Raw genomic sequence first — 22,730 nt, 5'->3', positions numbered from 1 at the left:
TAGATTGGTCACATCTAGTCTTAGACTTAGATTGGCCAGATCTAGTCTTAGACTTAGACTGGTCACATCTAGTCTTAGACTTAGGTTGGCCACATCTAGTCTTAGACTTAGATTGGTCACATCTAGTCTTAGACTGGTCACATCTAGTCTTAGACTTAGATCGGTCACATCTAGTCTTAGACTGGTCACATCTAGTCTTAGACTTAGATTGATCACATCTAGTCTTAGACTGGTCACATCTAGTCTTAGACTTAGATTGGTCACATCTAGTCTTAGACTGGTCACATCTAGTCTTAGACTTAGATTGGTCACATCTAGTCTTAGACTGGTCACATCTAGTCTTAGACTTAGATTGGTCACATCTAGTCTTAGACTTAAATCGGTCACATCTAGTCTTAGACTTAGATCGGTCACATCTAGTCTTAGACTTAGATCGGTCACATCTAGTCTTAGACTTAGATCGGTCACATCTAGTCTTAGACTTAGATCGGTCACATCTAGTCTTAGACTTAGATCGGTCACATCTAGTCTTAGACTTAGATCGGTCACATCTAGTCTTAGACTTAGATCGGTCACATCTAGTCTTAGACTTAGATTGGTCACATCTAGTCTTAGACTGGTCACATCTAGTCTTAGACTGGTCACATCTAGTCTTAGACTTAGATCGGTCACATCTAGTCTTAGACTTAGATCGGTCACATCTAGTCTAAGACTTAGATCGGTCACATCTAGTCTAAGACTTAGATCGGTCACATCTAGTCTTAGACTTAGATTGGTCACATCTAGTCTTAGACTTAGATTGGCCAGATCTAGTCTTAGACTGATCACATCTAGTCTTAGACTTAGATCGGTCACATCTAGTCTTAGACTTAGATCGTTCACATCTAGTCTTAGACTTAGATATGTCACATCTAGTCTAAGACTTAGATCGGTCACATCTAGTCTTAGACTTAGATTGGTCACATCTAGTCTTAGACTTAGATCGGTCACATCTAGTCTTAGACTTAGATCGTTCACATCTAGTCTTAGACTTAGATCTGTCACATCAAGTCTAAGACTTAGATCGTTCACATCTAGTCTTAGACTTAGATCTGTCACATCAAGTCTAAGACTTAGATCGGTCACATCTAGTCTAGCGGCTGGTGCCAAACCCCAAATATTTATGCTCCAACACCAGGAGAGTGTGCCTGTGCAAGAAGGGTTTCGCCCTATCGTAGTGAGAAAAACAACTGTTGAGATGCAAACAAGCAATCCTACTGTCAATGCCAATGAAATGCCCTGAGATTACAATGACCTGGATATTTGAGAATATCCATAGACTTTGTGCTGTTAATTCTCATAAGACTGGGCGATTTGACTGAAAACTGTTCTCACAATATAAGTTTTTTCTATTGGTCTATCAATAATTATGGATAATTTTATACCACCTATGGAAAATATGGACCAGAAGAAAAATATATTAAGTGTTAACATTTTTATTTCAAATGTAGCCTTTCTCTGATTGTAATCCCTCAGCTATTAAGGCAGAAAGAAAAGAAAATCAACACAAGCATGGAAAACACTCAAACAATTTAAGTAAACAAAAATCTAATACCATAATAAAAGTTTATTACATATATCATTATCACTGGAGGACGAGGAATAGCTAAACATGTTTCACTACACACCATAGGAGGATACAATAGCTCACTGGCATCACAATGTAAACAAATACCATGGGTGGCTCTGCACCTGACATCCGCTGTAATGATACCAAGTACAAGAGCGTATCTAGTTGATACTACTATGATTACATCGATATTTTTTTAGCAGTACAAAATCTTTTTTCCTTTTTTTTTAGAATGTAAATGCATCCCTGGACACATGAGGACTTTGAATATGACCAATGTATGATCCTGTAACTACTTGGTATCGGATCCATACCTAAATGTGTGGTATCATCCAAAACTAATGTCAAGTATCAAAGAAGAGAAGAATAAATGATTATTACATTTTAACAGAAGTGTAGATAGAACATGTTAAAACAGAAAGTAAGCCGACATTAACAGTAAATGAACAAGTAGATTAATAATCAATTTTTACAGTTTGTCCCTCATAATGTGTACAAAATAATAGGTGTATAAATGACACAATATGTTACTGCATACGTCAGCAGACTAATTAAGAGTCTTTGTTTACGTACTACTAAAAGACAAGTTGTCTAGTATGTTCACTATTTTATTTAAGGACTAAATGACAATAATAAACATATGTTTCATGTACACCAAGATTTGTTGTCACAATAAAGACAATAATGACATTTTTTGTGGTCCCCTTTATTTAGACAAATATCGAAAAGTATCCAAATACATTTTGGTACCGGTACCAAAATATTGCTGTCGGGACAACCCCAGTGTGCGTTTATATATATTTATTAATAATTGATCACAGTTTTTATTGATATGGATTACGTGTCTATTGCGATATATATTGAAATAGTTTTATGGGTCCAGCTGTAGATGCATGACGTGTGATCTCTAACACATGGCAGGTTTATATGGTGCTCACCCTCTAATTGTGTGTGTCCTAGTCCCCTGCCAAAGCTGTATACAATGCCCGACACTGGAACCAGCCTGAGTCCGAAGAGATTCCCACGCCACCCCTCTCCCGGTCTCAAACTGCCCCGGTAAGACATCACCCTTTCACAGGGTTTAACAAATTGCCTTTGCCCCCTTTTTTTGCTCGACAGGACATTGGTCACATGGCACTTAGGAGCGCCGTGGAAAAGATGAGGCGTGCGCCTTCATTGAGCACACAGCACAAGCTGCATTATGGAGTCATCACCATTTGTTACACAATTCCCTGCTGACTTCCCAGCATAATATTGTTTATTGGCCTCCCAGTAGTCAACACTTCTGTTTGTAATTGCTGTAATTAGTCTCTTTTGCTTCATGTGGAATCGTTTGCCCAGACAGTGAACTTCCATTTACCAATTTAAAAAAAAAAAAGGAAATGTTTGCTCAGCAACAAGCAAATTGCACTTTGGCATTTGGGACTTGGGAAAAGTTGCCTTTAACTTTGCACTGCCTCATCTGTTAACAACACTTATTAAGGACTTAAGAGACTACTCAGCTGGGCTAAACTGTGAGGACATGTCATTAAACAGATTTTGTGACTGCCGTATGAGCCCCCCGTCTCTCCCTCCTCAGGCTATCTTATCCAGCAGCAGCAGCAGCAACAAGGACAGCAACTCCCATAAAGATGACGGCTTGTTTAAGGCCCCCCCACCCCCGCCTAAAGTTATCAAATCAGAGACCATCCCCACACGACCCTACCAAGACATCGTCACGGCTCTCAAATGCAGGAAGGAGCACAAGGAAGTGAGTTTATAGTACATTACATGTGTGTATTGTCATGGAAGAGTTATTATATTATTAAAACTAATGTGATGACTTGGAATTTTCTCCTGGTCCCCATCTTCGATAATAAGTAACTTCTATCGTGATAGTTTTCAGCCACATGACCTAGTTTAAATGTGATGTTCCAGAAATTGCCTGCTATGTTAGAGAAGATCTTGAACCTGTCTTTATCCTCATGTAACAAAGCATTTGATTCTGTTCCTGTGACAAATGAAAATACAGTACAATGCAGATATTTGTAATGTACTAGTAGCGATGTCCCGTTACAACGTTTTCACTTTTGACCGATACCAATACGATACAATATCAGCACGAGTCTTACATACCGTATTTTCCGCACCATAAGCCGCCCTGGGTTATAAGCCGCGCCTTCAATGAACGGCATATTTCAAAACTTTGTCCACCTATAAGCCGCCCCGTGTTGTAAGCCGCATCTAACTGCGCTAAAGAAATGTCAAAAAAACAGTCAAATAGGTCAGTCAAACTTTAATAATATATTTAAACCAGCGTGATGTGAGCGCGCATGGAGTCGTATATCAACATGGACGGAGCTGCGTGAAAAAAGCCACCCGGCCTCTTCGCGTAAACTTACCTTAACCACTCGCTCATCTTTTCTTCATCCATCCATCCCTTCGAGTTAGCTTTTATGATGACGCCGGCTGGAAAGTTCTCTTTTGGCAAGGTCTTCCTTTTGAATATCACCATGGGTGGAAGTTTCTGGCCATTAGCATGGCAAGCTAGAACCACAGTGAAGGATGACTTCTCATTCCCTGTGGTGCGAATATTCACCGTACGTGCTCCCGTTGTATCCACAGTGCGGTTCACAGGAATATCAAAAGTCAGTGGAACCTCGTCCATGTTGATAATGTTCTCTGGCCGGATCTTTTTTTCAGCTATCTTGTTTTTACAATATGCACGGAAAGTAGCCAGCTTTTCTTGAAAGTCTTTAGGCAGTTGCTGTGAAATAGTAGTCCGTGTGCGGATGGAGAGATTGCGTCTTTTCATGAACCGGAAACCTGTCGCTTAGTAGGAGCCATTTTGTGGTCTTTACAGATGTAAACACACAAAGGAAATGAAACGTAATATCCGCGCGCTTCTTCTTCTTCTACGGGGGCGGGTGGTTGCTTACAGTAGAAGAAGAAGCGCTTCCTCTTCTATGGGGGCGGGTGCTTACCTTGGCGGTTGCTTGCGTAGAAGAAGAAGCGCTTCCTCTTCTACGGGGAAAAAAGATGGCGGCTGTTTACCGTAGTTGCGAGACCGAAACTTTATGAAAATGAATCTTAATATTAATCCATATATAAAGCGCACCGGGTTATAAGCCGCACTGTCAGCTTTTGAGTAAATTTGTGGTTTTTAGGTGCGGCTAATAGTGCGGAAAATACGGTACTTATGTTAGGATTGAATTACTCAGAACAATGGTAGCTATGAACAACTCTATTTATTATTAACTGTCTTGAAGAGACTTAGGCTGTATGTAAATAAGGTGGGTGGTAATTGTTTTTTTTTTGTGACATGTAATAGGCACAATAATTCATTAAGTTAAGCTCATGATGCAAAAAGTTGAATATTACAGACAGGTTTGTTACATAAACAAAAAGCATGAAAGAAATTGAAAAGTGGTTACATTTAAACCCATAAACATAAAACATTGAAAAGTGGTTACATTTACACCCATAAATGAAGCACAAAGCCTGAGAAAGTTTCCTTTGGTGACAATTTCATGCATATGAAATTAGACTTAGACTTAGACAAACTTTAATGATCCACAAGGGAAATTGTTCCACACAGTAGTTCAGTTACAAAGGATGGAAAGTGTAAGGATGGAAAGGACAATGCAGGTATAAAATAGACTAAAAATGTACCGTAGTAGCAATATAGAATATAAGATATGTAATATTTACATAATGTATGTAGAGTATATGATATATACTGATATATTATATTATATGTTTATATCGTATATATAATAATGACCATGTACAATATTACAGTATATGTAACAGTAAATGTCCACAAAAACGCAGAAATCCGCCTTTTTGAAAATTCATTTTCTCGTCAAAATATAACTTTGCCGTTTTTTTTGATGAAATAGTAATAAAAACACGATCCAAACTAAATTTGTTGAACGCTCGCCTTAGCCGCAGGTACTAGCTGTTCCTCTTGCCTAAACGCAGCACTGGGTTGCAGGACGGAGAGACGATCAAGAGCACCGAAACAAGCTTGCCAGTTAGCTAACTTATCCAGCTAGCTTACTTGTTGTCGTCTCCCTTCACCCTCCGAGCCACAACTTTGCTGCTAATCATATTTGGATGATTCCAAGCCGCAAACTGTTAGTTTTGAACCAGTTCTAGTTGCAGAGTATTTATTAGTAGCCAACTTGAGGAGGCGTGGCCACGGGATAGAATTTCCAAATGGAAAAGTTTTTTTGCATGCATTTTATAGAATTTTACATTATGATGATAATGTAAATTTTGAGTACATAATTTACTATGGGTTTACGTTACATGGGACATGTATTGTAAATGTCCAAAAGACAGCCAACATCTAAAGGTAAAATGTAGTGTAGAAATGCACCCAATTCCAGGAAGGGTAGTCTTGAATTTCAGAATGTTCTCTCGGGTGTTGCGTGGCAGCACTTTGTGCTGTTAGAAATGTTCCTTTTTTTTTTCTCAAAGGGTGTGCTCACATCCCTGCAATTGAGCATTTTTCTGTTTGTTCGTGTTGGTTTAAGCAGAGAGCATGTATAAACAAACAAATAAAAGTGGAGTAAATGAGTCATCTGGGACTTGATCTCCTCCTCACTTGCACCCTTGGCTACCCGAGCCAGATGCCACAAGGTGCGTTAGCTCCTTTGTTTCTGCTAATGGCGCCATTAGATGAAATAAGACCAAGTAAACAAAGCCTTTACCTCCCGAAGTGTTGGCGCGTCTGGCCAGATGCCCTGCTTCCCCAATTAGTGGTAATTAACCTTTATTTGCCTCCCGCCCAGCTGTACACCGTGGTGCAGCATGTGAAGCATTTCAACGACGTGGTGGAGTTTGGAGAAAATCAAGAGTTCACCGACGACTTCGAGTACTTGGAGACGGGCTTGAAGAGCGGTCAGCAGCTCAACACAAGATGCCTTAGGTAAGAGGAGCACACACTCACTCTCAGTGCGGACATATTCTATAGGCGGGCCAAATTCACTTCACAGCTTTGAAACAACAAATGGGTTTTTGCTGAAGATTCCTGAAAATACCAGAGGACTTTGATTGGCTTGTTTTATAAACCCCCAGTGTTTATGTACTCCAAAGAACAGTTTGTTTTTGGTTAATTTCTCTCGTCTGAGTTAGACATTTCAGAAAAAAATTGGCATGTTATGGGAAGAAAAATGTCCACTTGAGAGGACGCAGGGTCTCAGGAGGACATTGTAAACAGCCGAGCTCCCCAGTCTCATAGAAGATCTTTGACTCGGGTGTCTGCTGTAGATCCTTAAAAAACAGAAGAGTGTTCCTGTCAGGTCGCTCTTGAAAAAGAGATTTTAATCTCAATGAGTCTTTACCTGGTTAAATAAAGGAAATGGAATTGAATCTAGGGCAGGGGTGTCAGACTTACAGGTTCAGTCTGAACCGCGGCACGTAAGATCAGTTTGCTAATTATAAAATGAGCGGAATTTTTTTTAATGAAAGAAACTGGATGTCACAATAGCAATTCAAGTGTAACCCACGTCACACAGGACAGTGCTTAAAGATGACGTGTCAGCTGACTTTGACTGCCCTCTGGATTGGCTTCTGCTACTCCATTCAGCACAGGCACAAGCAATCAGCTGCTCCTGTTGAAGTGGCAGCAATATCAAGGCACAATGCCTTCTTTCATTGTAAATGATCCACTCAACGGATAAAATAACGGAACAGTAAGATGCAAAGACTTGAGTCAACATGACCATCATCTTTGTAGTTACAGTTCCATGTAAAAATGTGTGTTTCTACATGTTTTGAGTTTGCTCTATTTTATTTCATACTTAAGTTTACCATGTTCACATTGGTTAAGTTTGTAGTTATCTTACCTTGATTTCGGCTATGGTGTCATTTTGATAACTTTTATTTTTTATTATAATTGCAATATTTGAATGATGATAAATGAATGTGTTGTGGCAGTTGCGGATTTCACCAGTGCGGCGGTTTGAGGAAACACTTCATTGCCTTTTCAAACGTTTTTAACGAACTGCCAACATGAGAATGCTGAACAGTAAGTGCTTAAAGTTTAAAGGGGAACATTATCACAATTTCAGAAGGGTTAAAACCATTAAAAATCAGTTCCCAGTGGCTTATTTTATTTTTCGAAGTTTTTTTCAAAATTTTACCCATCACGCAATATCCCTAAAAAAGCTTCAAGGTGCCTGATTTTAACCATCGTTATACTGTATACACCTGTCCATTTTCCTGTGACGTCACATAGTGATGCCAATACAAACAAACATGGCGGATAGAACAGCAAGCTATAGCGACATTAGCTCGGATTCAGACTTGGATTTCAGCGGCTTAAGCGATTCAACAGATTACGCATGTATTGAAACGGATGGTTGTAGTGTGGAGGCAGGTAGCGAAAACGAAATTGAAGAAGAAACTGAAGCTATTGAGCCATATCGGTTTGAACCGTATGCAAGCGAAACCGACGAAAACGGCACAACAGCCAGCGACACGGGAGAAAGCGAGGACGAATTCGGCGATCGCCTTCTAACCAACGATTGGTATGTGTTTGTTTGGCATTAAAGGAAACTAACAACTATGAACTAGGTTTACAGCATATGAAATACATTTGGCAACAACATGCACTTTGAGAGTGCAGACAGCCCAGTTTTCATCAATTAATATATTCTGTAGACATACCCTCATCCGCTATCTTTTCCTGAAAGCTGATCTGTCCAGTTTTGGAGTTGATGTCAGCAGGCCAGGGAAGCTAGGGTCCATCTCTGTCGTAGCATAGCTTTCTTGCCACTTTGGCATCTTTGGGCCACTGGTGCAACTTGAATCCGTCCCTGTTGGTGTTGTTACACCCTCCGACAACACACCGACGAGGCATGATGTCTCCAAGGTACGGAAAACAGTCGAAAAAACGGAAATTAACAGAGCTGATTTGACTCGGTGTTTGTAATGTGTTTGAGAAAATGGCGGATTGCTTCCCGATGTGACGTCACAACACGTCATCGCTCCGAGAGCGAATAATAGAAAGGCGTTTAATTCGCCAAAATTCACCCATTTAGAGTTCGGAAATCGGTTAAAAAAATATATGGTCTTTTTTCTGCAACATCAAGGTATATATTGACGCTTACATAGGTCTGGTGATAATGTTCCCCTTTAATGGCTTTGTAAAAATACTGAGACGACTTCTAAGTTCATTGGGTTCTTCATGGTGTTTTTGAAACTGCATCATTTTTTTCCCTCAGAATTTTCAACTAACGCAAAGTGTTTTGCCAAGACGATTATTGTAATATGCAAAACATTTTTAAATGTGCTTTTTCTATTTTTGACCAAAGTAAGACTAAGAAAACAATCTGAAGTTGTCTTTATTTTTACGTTTTAATGCTATGATTAGACCAGTCTGGCCCGCGTGGGAATGGATTTTCCTACATGTGGCCCCTGAGCTAAAAGGAGTTTGACACCCCTGTCAAAAGAATATTTGACAAGCGTAAACATATTGCTTGTGTTTCAATTTTAGACTGTATTTACAATACCAGTCAGCATTTTGGAGGACATTTCCCCATTCAATAGTAGAGATAGTGGATGGTGACTGCCATACCTTAACATTTGACATTGCTAATACAGACAGTTGCATTAACTTGGTGTATAAAATAGTCATTTAGTTGAATAGTCCTGCCTTAGTGGTTTCAAACAGAGGGGAGTAAGTACTCAGATACTTTGAGTCTTTAGAGGTTGTGGTTTCCTCCCCACGTGGCACAGCGCTACCGTTTAGTATGAGCTCCGAGTAGCTCATTACATTTGATTGAAGGGTACAAGCACTTGTCACTTAACATTTGTTCTTATCGCTTAGTATTAGCCACTTTCTAAAAGGCATGAGAGCTTCCACCGACGCTCACAAGCCACTCATGCATGCAAATCTGCCACTTGATCGCATGCGGTAATGCTGCAGGTTTTTAAAAAAAAGGTTTTGCGATCAAATAATTTGAGAGTCCCATGCCAAGGCCTAATACCATTACTACATTTTACAGCCCTGCCATTGCTGAGAGATTAAACAAACATCATCTCATGTTCTTCATTATGTACTCCTTCCTCTCACTGCAGTATAATCAGCCTGGCGGCAAGGTGTGCCATGCCCAGCTTCAGGATGCATCTGCGGGCCAGAGGGAAGGTGGCGCAGGTCTTCAAAATGCTCAGCGACGCCCCGCAGCACCCAGTCGGTCCCACTTCCTCTCCTCCGCCTCTACCAAGTGTACTCTGTGAGCCATGCTTCTTTAAATACGGTTGTCTGTCCTTCCCTCAGAACCTCGCCCTGTGCACGGCCGCACTCATGTACATTCTGAGCCGCGACCGGCTCAACATGGACCTGGACCGGGCCTGCCTGGAGCTGATGATCAAGCTTCTGGAGCTCGACCAGGACTACTCAGCCCACCAGGACCAGCTCACGGCCAAGGAAGTGGAAAAGGTCAAGGAGAAGATCAGAAAGCTGTGCGAGACGGTGCACAACAAACATCTCGACCTGGAAAACATCACGGTGCGTTGCCACTTAGTGAATAAATGAGCGCTGTCAAAATGAACGAGCTAACTCATGTGATTAATCATAGAAAATGTACACACTTGGATTAATCATGCAGTTTATTGGGACCATGCAGCTCTTTTACCTTAGACTCTATTCCGTCAGTGATCAGATGAGTAGAAAAATGAGTGATGATACTCTGACTGGTGTCTTTCACTCCAAAATGCAGTACAGGCCAGAAGTTTGGACTCACCTTCTCATTCAATGGGGTTTCTGCACACTCTTGGCATTCTCTCGATGAGTTTCAAGCACACCTGTGAAGTGAAAACCATTACAGGCGTACCTCTTGAAGCTCATGGAGAGAATGCCAAGTGTGTGCAGAGGAGTAATCCGAGCAAAGGGTGGCTATGCTGACGAAACTAGAATATAAAACATGTTTTAAGGTATTAGTACATAACTCCACATGTGTTCATTCATAGTTTTGATGTGACAATCTACATACGATGTACGTAAATAGTCATGAAAATAAAGAAAACACATTGAATGAGGAGAAGGTGTGTAAAAACTTTTGGCTTGTACTGTACATCCTGAAAAGACATAGGATAAAACTGTTAGCCAGTTTTGTGGAAATAAATGACATGCATTCAAGTAAAATGTTCCTGGATGACATTCATAAAATGTCATTTGTACACAGATATTGAGGTCTTTTCTCAAGGTAATTTTAATTATGCAAGCAAGTGATCCCCTGTGATTAATCATGAATAATCCAAAATGTGATTAATCTAAAGAATAATCAGCCCTAAAATAAGTACAGTTTCACTTATGCATGTTACTAGCCTTATTTTGTTTTTAGACGGGCCACCTCGCTATGGAGACGCTGCTTTCCCTGACTTCCAAAAGAGCAGGTGACTGGTTCAAAGAAGAGCTGAGGCTGCTGGGAGGTTTGGACCACGTGGTAGACAAAGGTAAGCGTGTGTTGTACAAAAGAAAACGTACACGTGCCACTCACTCACCTTGTCTTAATGTCACAGTGAAAGAGTGCGCACAGAACCTGAGCCAAGAGGACGACAAGGAGAACCTGGTAGCATCTTTATGGGGCGCTGAAAGATGCCTGAGAGTACTTGAAAGTGTAAGTAGGTCTCTTCTCAAGCAGGTGACCCTCAAGGCCAAATTGAGTGCTAAAGCTGCGATGAATGCTTGGTTGATTTTTATCCGGCTGATGAATGCGCACCCTTAAAAGAATCAGCTTTACAGTACTCCTTTTATTGGTCTGACTCCTTCCATTCCCGTCACTGTACTTGCTCTAAATTGATGTCTTTCACCTCTGGGCCAACAGGTGACCGTGCAGAACCCAGAAAACCAGAGTTACTTGATTGCCTACAAGGACTCGCAGCTCATAGTCTCCTCTGCCAGGTAGGGTCCAGACACCTTTTGCCTCCTCTGGCTTACGTGGACTAATGGACAGAATATACCTTTCTCCCTCAGAGCGCTGTGCTACTGCGAGGACATGATCCAGCGGTACAGCAGGGCGATGAACAACAGCTCCTTGGCAGCGCCGTCATCATCCTTGCCGCACTGTAGCTTCAGCAACGTGGGCAAGCCAGTGGAGGACTGCATGAGGGCCATCATCGGAGTGCTGCTCAACCTCACACACGACAATGGTACTTTTGGAGCTAGGTTGCTCACCAACCGCACATACAGACAAAGAAGGTGGGAGGGGCAAATGTTCGGTCCTTTCTTCTTAGTGCTAGACTTCTCAGACCATCCCCCTTTTTCGAACAAAAAAAAAACACCTTTTCGGATTTTGCTCAAATGGAGGAAAATTATGTCTGCAAGCTGCCGTAGGTTTTAAAATTCTTTTTTTAAGTCAATTTTCCTCATGTCTGGTCACAAGAAAACCTGCAAGCTGTGGCCATTTTTCCGGTAATGTAGAAAACCGCTTGCGTTGACGCAAGTCAGCCAGTCGGAGTGGCGTTGACACAAACGGCTTGTACTGTATGTGGCTGTAATAAGCTTCACCCTGAAATATTTACCACAACACACTAGTTCAACTACGGTATTTTACGTACCATAAAGCACACCAGCATAACCACTGAATTAAAAATGAAAAGAAAAATCCATATATTAGTCGCCCCAGACTAAAAACCGCAGATATACATGTTGTGAAATGATGTTTATTAATACCTTAATTGTTTTCAAACAGTGTCTGTAACACGGCAGTAAAACTGCTGATCAAACAAAACAGAAGTCATGATCATGGACCCACTGGCTGTGGAAGCTAGCTCTCCAATCAGCTAAACAGACTCAATAACTCCACGGTGATGTTTTGGCGAATTTACGAAACTGAAACAATACAAAAATAAATTGTGTTGGCATATTAGCTAACGCTAACAATGCTGGCTTGATTACTTTACGGTAGCACGTACAAATATGCATGGAAACACTCCTACAGGCATCACTCATGGGGTGATTTATGGTACGCATCTTTATTGTCATTGCACAAGTTTAACGAAATGTTGTTTTAAAGTTAAAGTTAAAGTACCAATGATTGTCACACACACACTAGGTGTGGCGAGATTATTCTCTGCATTTGACCCATCACCCTTGATCACCCCCTGGGAGGTGAGGGGAGCAGTGGGCAGCAGCGGTGGCCGCGCCCGGGAATCATTTTGGTGATTTAACCCCCAATTCCAACCCTTGATGCTGAGTGCCAAGCAGGGAGGTAATGGGTCCCATTTTTATAGTCTTTGGTATGACTCGGCCGGGGTTTGAACTCACAACCTACCGATCTCAGGGCGGACACTCTAACCACTAGGCCACTGAGTAGGTAAATCCATTCAAGATTAGACAAACAGTGTACAGGGTTACAGAACAGGAACGCTGATGGGTCGCCACAAGGCGCACCGTAAAAGATGGGAAAAGGGTAGACGCTAGGGGTGGATGAGTAAAAAAAAATGTAATCCAAGACTGGGGAAAAAAACTCATAGCAAAGCACATATATATATATATATATATATATATATATATATATATATATATATATATATATATATATATATATATATATATATATATAGTGAGTAAGAATTGTTTTAGTTATATTGTAAAACTTACAAACGTTGCTTAGAGTTATTTGTTAGCATATTAGCTAATGCTAACGACGCTTGCCTAATTACATTACAATAGTACGTAGTATGCATAAACGCTCCTACAGACATCACACATGGGACGCTTTAGTAAGTAAGAATTTTTTAGTTACCGGTATATTGTAAAACTCACAAACGTTGCTTAGAGTGATTTGTTAGCATATTAGCTAATGCTGCTTGCTTGACTACATTATGATAGTACAAAGAAATATGCATAAACAGACACCACATTTGGGATGGTTTAGTAGTTATAAATAGTTTTAGTTATATTGTAAAACTTACAAACGTTGCTTAGAGTGATGAATGAAGAATCCATACAAGTAGAAACGCTATGAACGACTAGAAGACGGAACTTTTCGGTTGAAAGCACTAAATGGAAGGACACTGCAGCACCTGCAGTGAGCAAACTCATCCAAAAGATGGTGCCATAGCACAAACAATAACACACCATTTCAGTGTCTTTGCTTGTTTTTTTTAAACTATTTGCATTATGGTCGTCAGCAAAGAAAAATCCATGAATTAGCCGCAGCGTTCAAAGCATTAGAATAAAGTAGTCTGGAAATTATAGCAAGTATTTCGACTAAAAAGTTTTACTATTCTGATACAAATAAAGGGGAACCCCTTATAGGTGCCTAATACTTTCTGCACTTGAGTAAATAAATAATATTTGTTAATTATGTCTGTGTTTTGCAGAGTGGGGAAGCACAAAGACTGGCGAGCAGGATCAACTCATCGTAACGGCTCTCAATTGCGTTCTCCGGGTACCTCGCTACATCCCGCCAGAGCAGCGCTTTGACATACGAGTCCTGGTAAGGAGCTTTTGAACCATTCAAAGAACAATACACGCAGCTCATGTTGTTGTGTTGCTGTTGGTGTCATTTGCCTCTTGTATCCTATACCAGGGTCTTGGCCTGCTCATCAATCTAGTGGAGTACAGCTCCAGAAACCGCCACTGTCTGGTAGACATGGAGTACAATTTTGACGACTTCTGCCTGGAAGACAGCCTGACGCTGCCTGCCGACACTGCGGTCTCTGTGGAGACTCAGGAAGACGGAGCGGAGAAGCCCAAGGCCTCTGGAGCTTTGGCTGCCCTGGTCAAGGTAAGAAACATCAAAAAAGACCCGATTGTCATTTTTTTTGTTGGGTGCTACCAAGCACCGATTTACGTAAAATCTAACGGTGCCGTGTTGAGTGACGTCCTGTTGCGGACTCAGCTGGCTCTAACTCGGGATGTGGCAAAAAACAGTATTAATGATAACTTTGCTCAAACTCTATTTAAATAAATGTTGAAGTGCAAAATACAAATCAATATTTTTAACAAAAAAGCGTAGCTATTAAAACATAAAATACTTAAACACAAAAAAATAAATATGCAAAATAGTGGGTTTTCTAACACTATTTTAGTTATGAAACATCTAAATATTTCAGTGTGTGTATATAAGTACTTTTTGAGTCCATTCAATAATATTGCAATGATAATAACAATAACCATGGTATAAAATCTGTACCATATTGGTTGAAACGTGAAATGTACCATCCCTACTGATCATAAACAAACCTTTAAGTCCTGTTTACTCACAAATGGCACTTGGCTCCAGTCTCAAGGTTGTTTTTTTTTATCTTCTCGTTGACCTCTTAGCTCTTCCTGGAAAGAGAGCGCGCCGCCATCCAGGCCGAGGCCAAGACCGACGACCTCATCAGCGAGGCGCCCAAGCCGCAGGACCAGAGCGGCGAGTGGAAGGAGACCATGGGGGAGATCCAGTGGGTGGCGGCCGAAAACAACGAGAACCAGCCTGAGCAAGAGAATCCAAAGAAGGAGGAGGAGGAAGAAGAGTTGGACCTAAATAAAGGTAGATGTTGCTGGAATGTTCCACCATTCCCCACTTGCTGCACTTTCCACATTTTAGGCTTTCATGTGCCTTTTTCAAAGAAGTTATTTGAACTTTCTGCTTTTTCTGCTTTTGTGAAGCTTTGCAGCACGCAGGCAAGCACATGGAGGACAGCATAGTGGCCTCCTACACCGCCCTGCTGCTGGGATGTCTCTGCCAAGGCAGCCAGGTCAGCATCACACGCACACTCACACACACATTCACACACACACATTCACACACACACACACACACACACACACACACACACACACACACACACACACACACACACACACACACACACACACACACACACACACACACACACACACACACACACACACACACACACACACACACACACACACACGCGGGACATTCTGAAGTGGAACATGTGTTCCAAGACACAGATAAACTTAATATACAAAAGCCAAAAGCAGTGAAGTTGTCAGGTTGTGTAAATGGTAAATAAAAAGAGAATACAACAAATCCTTTTCAACTTATATTCAATTGTATAGACTGCAAAGACAAGATATTTCATGTTCACACCGAGCTCATTTGGAATTTGATGCCTGCAACATGTTTCAAAAAAGCTGGCACAAGTGGCAAAAAAGAGTGAGAAAGTTGAGGAATGCTCATCAAAGACTTATTTGGAACATCCCACAGGTGAACACAGGCTAATTGGGAACAGGTGGGTGCCATGATTGGCTTTAAATCAGCTTCCATGAAATGCTCAGTCATTCACAAACAAGGACGGGGCGAGGGTCACCACTTTGTCAACAAATGCCTGAGCAAATTGTTTAAGAACAACATTTCTCTACAAGGAATTTAGGGATTTCACCATCTACGCTCCGCAATATCATCAAAAGGTTCAGAGAATGTGGAGAAATCACTGCACGTAAGCCATGATATTACACACCTTGGATCCCTCAGGCGCTACTGCATCAAAAATCCACCGTGTGTAAAGGATATCACCACATGGGCTCAGGAACACTTCAGAAAACCACTGTCAGTAACTACAGTTGGTCGCTACATCTGTAAGTGCAAGTTAAAACTCTTCTATGCAAAGCCAAAGCCATTTATCAACAACACCCAGAAACGCTTCGCTGGGCCCGAGCTCATCTAAGATGGACTGATGCAAAGTGGAAAAGTGTTCTGTGGTCTGACGAGTCCACATTTCAAATTGTTTTTGGAAACTGTGGACGTCGTGTCCTCCGGACCAAAGAGGGAAAGAACCATCCGGACTGTTCTAGGGTGAAAGTGTAAAAGGCAGCATGTGTGATGGTATGGGGGTGTATTAGTGGCCAAGACATGGGTAACTTACACATCTGTGAAGGCACCATTAATGCTGAAAGGTACATACAGCTATTGGAGCAACATATGTTGTTATCATGGACGCCCCTGCTTATTTCAGCAAGACAATGCCAAGCCAGGTGTTACAACAGCGTGGCTTCATAGTAAAAGAGTGCAGGTACTAGACTGGCCTGCCTATAGTCCAGACATTGAAAATGTGTGAAGGCTAAAATATGAGAAGGGAGACTGTTGAACAACTTAAGCTGTACATTAAGCAAGAATGGGAAAGAATTCCACTTCAAAAATGTGTCTCCTCAGTTCCCAAACCTTTACTGAGTGTTGTTAAAAGGAAAGGCCATGTAACACACTGGTAAAAATGAATTTTTTGCAATGTGTTGCTGCCATTACATTCTAAGTTCATGATTATTTGCAAAAAATAGCAAAGTTTGTCAGTGTGAACATGAAATATCTTGTCTTTGCAGTCTATTCAATTGAATATAAGTTGAAAAGGATTTGTTGTATTCTCTTTTTATTTACCATTTACACAACGTGACAACTTCACTGCTGTTGTATTTTGTACATGATGATTAATCCGTTCCAGAGTTACCTTCATGAACTCTACAACATTTGAAGACTTTAACTGTTGTGAAAGTGTAGAAAGAAGTTCACCAACGTTAACATTACCACATCAAAGGAATAAAATACTCAACACCACACCACAGGGGTCTTTATGTGATGACTATGACACAAACACATCATGATAAATGGGTTCTACTTGTATAGTGCTTTTCTACCTTCAAGATACTCAAAGTGTTTTGACACTATTTCCACATTCACACACTGATGACTAGAGCTGCCATGCAAGGTTCTAACCACCACCCATCAGGAGCAAGGGTGAAGTGTCTTGCTCAAGGACACAACGGAAGTGAGTAGGACGGATGAAGCTGGGGATTAAACCGGGAACTCTCAGGTTACTCTCCCAACAGTGCCACGCCGTCCCCCACATGCCTCAGTCAAGACTCAGAAGGTGCACAGGTGACAAAGTGTGTCTGTGTCCCTCAGCTCAATGTGACTACTGTGAGAGACAACCTCCCCAGTGGAGATTTCTCCATCATGACGGAGATGCTGAAGAAGTTCTTGAATTTCATGAACCTGACTGTGAGTACCACACACACATTACTATTCACCAAGTCATCTTTTACAAAAGGCCAGATACAAACTGAATTGTAATGGAATGGAAGCATTTTGTCCATCCAATGAATCACCACAAAACACCTCTTATAGAGGAAAGTAGTCATGTAGGACATGATCATGTGACCATCACGCTGGCACTAGGAGATGATCATGTGACCATCACGCTGGCACTAGGACATGATCATGTGACCATCACGCTGGCACTAGGAGATGATCATGTGACCATCACGCTGGCACTAGGAGATGATCATGTGACCATCACGCTGGCACTAGGAGATGATCATGTGACCATCACGCTGGCACTAGGAGATGATCATGTGACCATCACGCTGGCACTAGGAGATGATCATGTGACCATCACGCTGGCACTAGGAGATGATCATGTGACCATCACGCTGGCACTAGGAGATGATCATGTGCCCATCAAGGTGGCACTAGGAGATGATCATGTGACCATCACGGTGGCACTAGGAGATGATCATGTGACCATCATGGTGGCACTAGGAGATGATCATGTGACCATCACGGTGGCACTAGGAGATGATCATGTGACCATCACACTGGCACTAGGAGATGATCATGTGACCATCACGGTGGCACTAGGAGATGATCTTGTGACTATCACGGTGGCACTAGGAGATGATCACGGTGGCACTAGGACATGATCATGTGACCATCACGCTGGCACTAGGAGATGATCACGGTGGCACTAGGAGATGATCATGTGACCATCATGGTGGCACTAGGAGATGATCATGTGACCATCACGCTGGCACTAGGAGATGATCACGGTGGCACTAGGAGATGATCATGTGACCATCACGCTGGCACTAGGAGATGATCATGTGACCATCATGGTGGCACTAGGAGATGATCATGTGACCATCACGCTGGCACTAGGAGATGATCACGGTGGCACTAGGAGATGATCACGGTGGCACTAGGAGATGATCATGTGACCATCATGGTGGCACTAGGAGATGATCATGTGACCATCACGCTGGCACTAGGAGATGATCACGGTGGCACTAGGAGATGATCATGTGACCATCATGGTGGCACTAGGAGATGATCATGTGACCATCACACTGGCACTAGGAGATGATCATGTGACCATCACGGTGGCACTAGGAGATGATCATGTGACCATCATGGTGGCACTAGGAGATGATCATGTGACCATCACGGTGGCACTAGGAGATGATCACGGTGGCACTAGGACATGATCATGTGACCATCACGCTGGCACTAGGAGATGATCACGGTGGCACTAGGAGATGATCATGTGACCATCATGGTGGCACTAGGAGATGATCATGTGACCATCATGGTGGCACTAGGAGATGATCATGTGACCATCATGGTGGCACTAGGAGATGATCATGTGACCATCACGCTGGCACTAGGACATGATCATGTGACCATCACACTGGCACTAGGAGATGATCACGGTGGCACTAGGAGATGATCATGTGACCATCATGGTGGCACTAGGAGATGATCATGTGACCATCACGCTGGCACTAGGAGATGATCATGTAACCATCATGGTGGCACTAGGAGATGATCATGTGACCATCACGGTGGCACTAGGAGATGATCATGTAACCATCATGGTGGCACTAGGAGATGATCATGTGACCATCACGCTGGCACTAGGACATGATCATGTGACCATCACACTGGCACTAGGAGATGATCACGGTGGCACTAGGAGATGATCATGTGACCATCATGGTGGCACTAGGAGATGATCATGTGACCATCACGCTGGCACTAGGACATGATCATGTGACCATCACACTGGCACTAGGAGATGATCATGTGACCATCACGCTGGCACTAGGAGATGATCATGTGACCATCATGATGGCACTAGGAGATGATCATGTGACCATCATGGTGGCACCAGGAGATGACCATGTGACCATCATGATGGCACTAGGAGATGATCATGTGACCATCATGGTGGCACTAGGAGATGATCATGTGACCATCACGCTGGCACTAGGAGATGATCACGGAGGCACTAGGAGATGATCATGGTGGCACTAGGAGATGATCATGTGACCATCATGGTGGCACTAGGAGATGATCATGTGACCATCATGGTGGCACTAGGAGATGATCATGTGACCATCATGGTGGCACTAGGAGATGATCATGTGACCATCATGGTGGCACTAGGAGATGATCATGTGACCATCACGGTGGCACTAGGAGATGATCATGTGACCATCACGCTGGCACTAGGAGATGATCATGTAACCATCATGGTGGCACTAGGAGATGATCATGTGACCATCACGGTGGCACTAGGAGATGATCATGTGACCATCACGCTGGCACTAGGAGATGATCATGTAACCATCATGGTGGCACTAGGAGATGATCATGTGACCATCACGGTGGCACTAGGAGATGATCATGTGACCATCACGCTGGCACTAGGAGATGATCATGTAACCATCATGGTGGCACTAGGAGATGATCATGTGACCATCACGGTGGCACTAGGAGATGATCATGTGACCATCATGGTGGCACTAGGAGATGATCATGTGACCATCATGATGGCACTAGGAGATGATCATGTGACCATCATGGTGGCACTAGGAGATGATCATGTGACCATCATGGTGGCACCAGGAGATGATCATGTGACCATCATGATGGCACTAGGAGATGATCATGTGACCATCATGGTGGCACTAGGAGATGATCATGTGACCATCATGGTGGCACCAGGAGATGACCATGTGACCATCATGATGGCACTAGGAGATGATCATGTGACCATCATGGTAGCACTAGGAGATGATCATGTGACCATCATGGTGGCACTAGGAGATGATCATGTGACCATCATGGTGGCACTAGGAGATGATCATGTGACCATCATGGTGGCACTAGGAGATGATCATGTGACCATCATGATGGCACTAGGAGATGATCATGTGACCATCATGGTGGCACTAGGAGATGATCATGTGACCATCATGGTGGCACCAGGAGATGATCATGTGACCATCATGATGGCACTAGGAGATGATCATGTGACCATCATGGTGGCACTAGGAGATGATCATGTGACCATCATGGTGGCACCAGGAGATGACCATGTGACCATCATGATGGCACTAGGAGATGATCATGTGACCATCATGGTAGCACTAGGAGATGATCATGTGACCATCATGGTGGCACTAGGAGATGATCATGTGACCATCATGGTGGCACTAGGAGATGATCATGTGACCATCATGGTGGCACTAGGAGATGATCATGTGACCATCATGGTGGCACTAGGAGATGATCATGTGACCATCATGGTGGCACTAGGAGATGATCATGGTGGCACTAGGAGATGATCATGGTGGCACTAGGAGATGATCATGTGACCATCATGGTGGCACTAGGAGATGATCATGGTGGCACTAGGGGCAGAGGAGAAGTGTTGTAACAAAATGTCACCTTGATTCCTCCGCAGTGTTCCGTGGGCACCACAGGACAGAAGTCCATCACTCGGGTCATCGAGTACCTGGAGCACCTCTAACACACGCCCGGCCAGGCTCCGCCCACCCACGGATTGCGCGCGGACGGGACGCCGAGCAGGCGGCGGCTGGCGATCGCCCGACAAGGAGGCGCGTCGGCGGCGGGGTTTCCCCTCGGCCCCGCCCTCCGACCGCACCCGGTGCCGCCCACCACGACGGTACAAGTTTGAAGAACCAAAGCTTGGCGGCACGCAGCGTGACCCCGCCCACCGGCGAATGAAATCACACGGACACTTCCTGTTGTCAGCGAGGCCAGGAGTGAATGAGTGAATTAATGTCATAGGAACTTTTGTCTTCTTTTCTCCTTTTGAATGAAATATTGTGTGACTTTCTTTGGTGGCTTGCATATTTACTTAGTTGATCACTCATAACTTAGTTTGACTTTACAACAATCATGTCTTTTATTCTATTTCATTTCATGCGCTGCTGTACAACCCTGCATAATAATAATAATAATGATGATGTGTGCAGGTTCCTCCTGGATGTCACGCCATTAATAACCACCACATATTTATATCACCTCCCACAGTCATGCCCGTCTAGGCGAGTCCATCAACTTGCTGTCAATCACCTGCGCTCCACAGGAGTTGTAAATATTGTACATAGGTGCTGATGGACATTTAGACTACTTTCTCCTCCCCTTTGACTCCCAGCAGGAAGCTGATATATTAATTTTATACAAGTTGTCACTGGGGAATGACACACACCAGGATGTGCAGTGAGGGGGAAATGACGTGTTTGTACCTGTTTCAATGTACATAGTTGTATTCTGGAAAAAGTACCAAAAAAAAATGCTACTTTGAACACTTTCTCACTGTTTTTCTTTTGTGAAGTCATGTGTCCAGTTTGTACTTCCTGCACTCCAACCATGTCTGAATGTTTGTACTTCCTGCACTCTAACAATGTTTGTACTTCCTGCACTCTAACAATGTCTGAATGTTTGTACTTCCTGCACTCCAACCATGTCTGAATGTTTGTACTTTCTGCACTCTAACAATGTCTGAATGTTTGTACTTCCTGCACTCCAACAATGTTTGTACTTCCTGCACTCCAACAATGTCTGAATGTTTGTACTTCCTGCACTCCAACCATGTCTGAACGTTTGTACTTCCTGCACTCCAACAATGTTTGTACTTCCTGCACTCTAACAATGTTTGTACTTCCTGCACTCCAACCATGTTTGTACTTCCTGCGCTCTAACAATGTCTGAATGTTTGTACTTCCTGCACTCTTAACAATGTTTGTACTTCCTGCACTCTAACAATGTCTGAATGTTTGTACTTCCTGCACTCCAACCATGTCTGAATGTTTGTACTTCCTGCACTCCAACAATGTCTGAGTGTTTGTACTTCCTGCACTCCAACAATGTTTGTACTTCCTGCACTCTAACAATGTTTGTACTTCCTGCACTCCAACCATGTCTGAATGTTTGTACTTCCTGCACTCTAACAATGTTTGTACTTCCTGCACTCAACCATGTCTGGATGTTTGTACTTCCTGCCCTCCAACAATGTTTGTACTTCCTGCACTCTAACAATGTTTGTACTTCCTGCACTCCAACCATGTTTGTACTTCCTGCGC

At 42.8% G+C, this 22,730-nt stretch overlaps 1 protein-coding gene across 1 annotated transcript in view; it reads left to right on the top strand.

Annotated features, from left to right (window-relative positions):
* The window catches only part of wapla (WAPL cohesin release factor a), a 34,235-nt gene extending 12,277 nt beyond the window's left edge, over positions 1-21,958 (top strand). Inside the window, exons 6-20 of the mRNA XM_061968546.1 lie at positions 2,570-2,665; positions 3,189-3,359; positions 6,388-6,524; positions 9,680-9,791; positions 9,879-10,109; positions 10,945-11,056; positions 11,123-11,220; positions 11,428-11,504; positions 11,577-11,752; positions 13,931-14,046; positions 14,140-14,337; positions 14,877-15,087; positions 15,207-15,295; positions 17,464-17,559; positions 21,086-21,958. Coding sequence (XP_061824530.1) covers positions 2,570-2,665; positions 3,189-3,359; positions 6,388-6,524; positions 9,680-9,791; positions 9,879-10,109; positions 10,945-11,056; positions 11,123-11,220; positions 11,428-11,504; positions 11,577-11,752; positions 13,931-14,046; positions 14,140-14,337; positions 14,877-15,087; positions 15,207-15,295; positions 17,464-17,559; positions 21,086-21,151 — 1,986 coding nt within the window. The 3' untranslated portion in view covers positions 21,152-21,958. The remainder of the gene's footprint in view (positions 1-2,569; positions 2,666-3,188; positions 3,360-6,387; positions 6,525-9,679; positions 9,792-9,878; positions 10,110-10,944; positions 11,057-11,122; positions 11,221-11,427; positions 11,505-11,576; positions 11,753-13,930; positions 14,047-14,139; positions 14,338-14,876; positions 15,088-15,206; positions 15,296-17,463; positions 17,560-21,085) is intronic.
* Positions 21,959-22,730: the final 772 nt, after the last annotated feature.

Source organism: Nerophis lumbriciformis, linkage group LG02, assembly GCF_033978685.3.
Source record: "Nerophis lumbriciformis linkage group LG02, RoL_Nlum_v2.1, whole genome shotgun sequence".
Taxonomy (NCBI): Eukaryota; Metazoa; Chordata; class Actinopteri; order Syngnathiformes; family Syngnathidae; genus Nerophis; species Nerophis lumbriciformis.
This window is presented reverse-complemented; position numbering and strand designations above follow the sequence as displayed.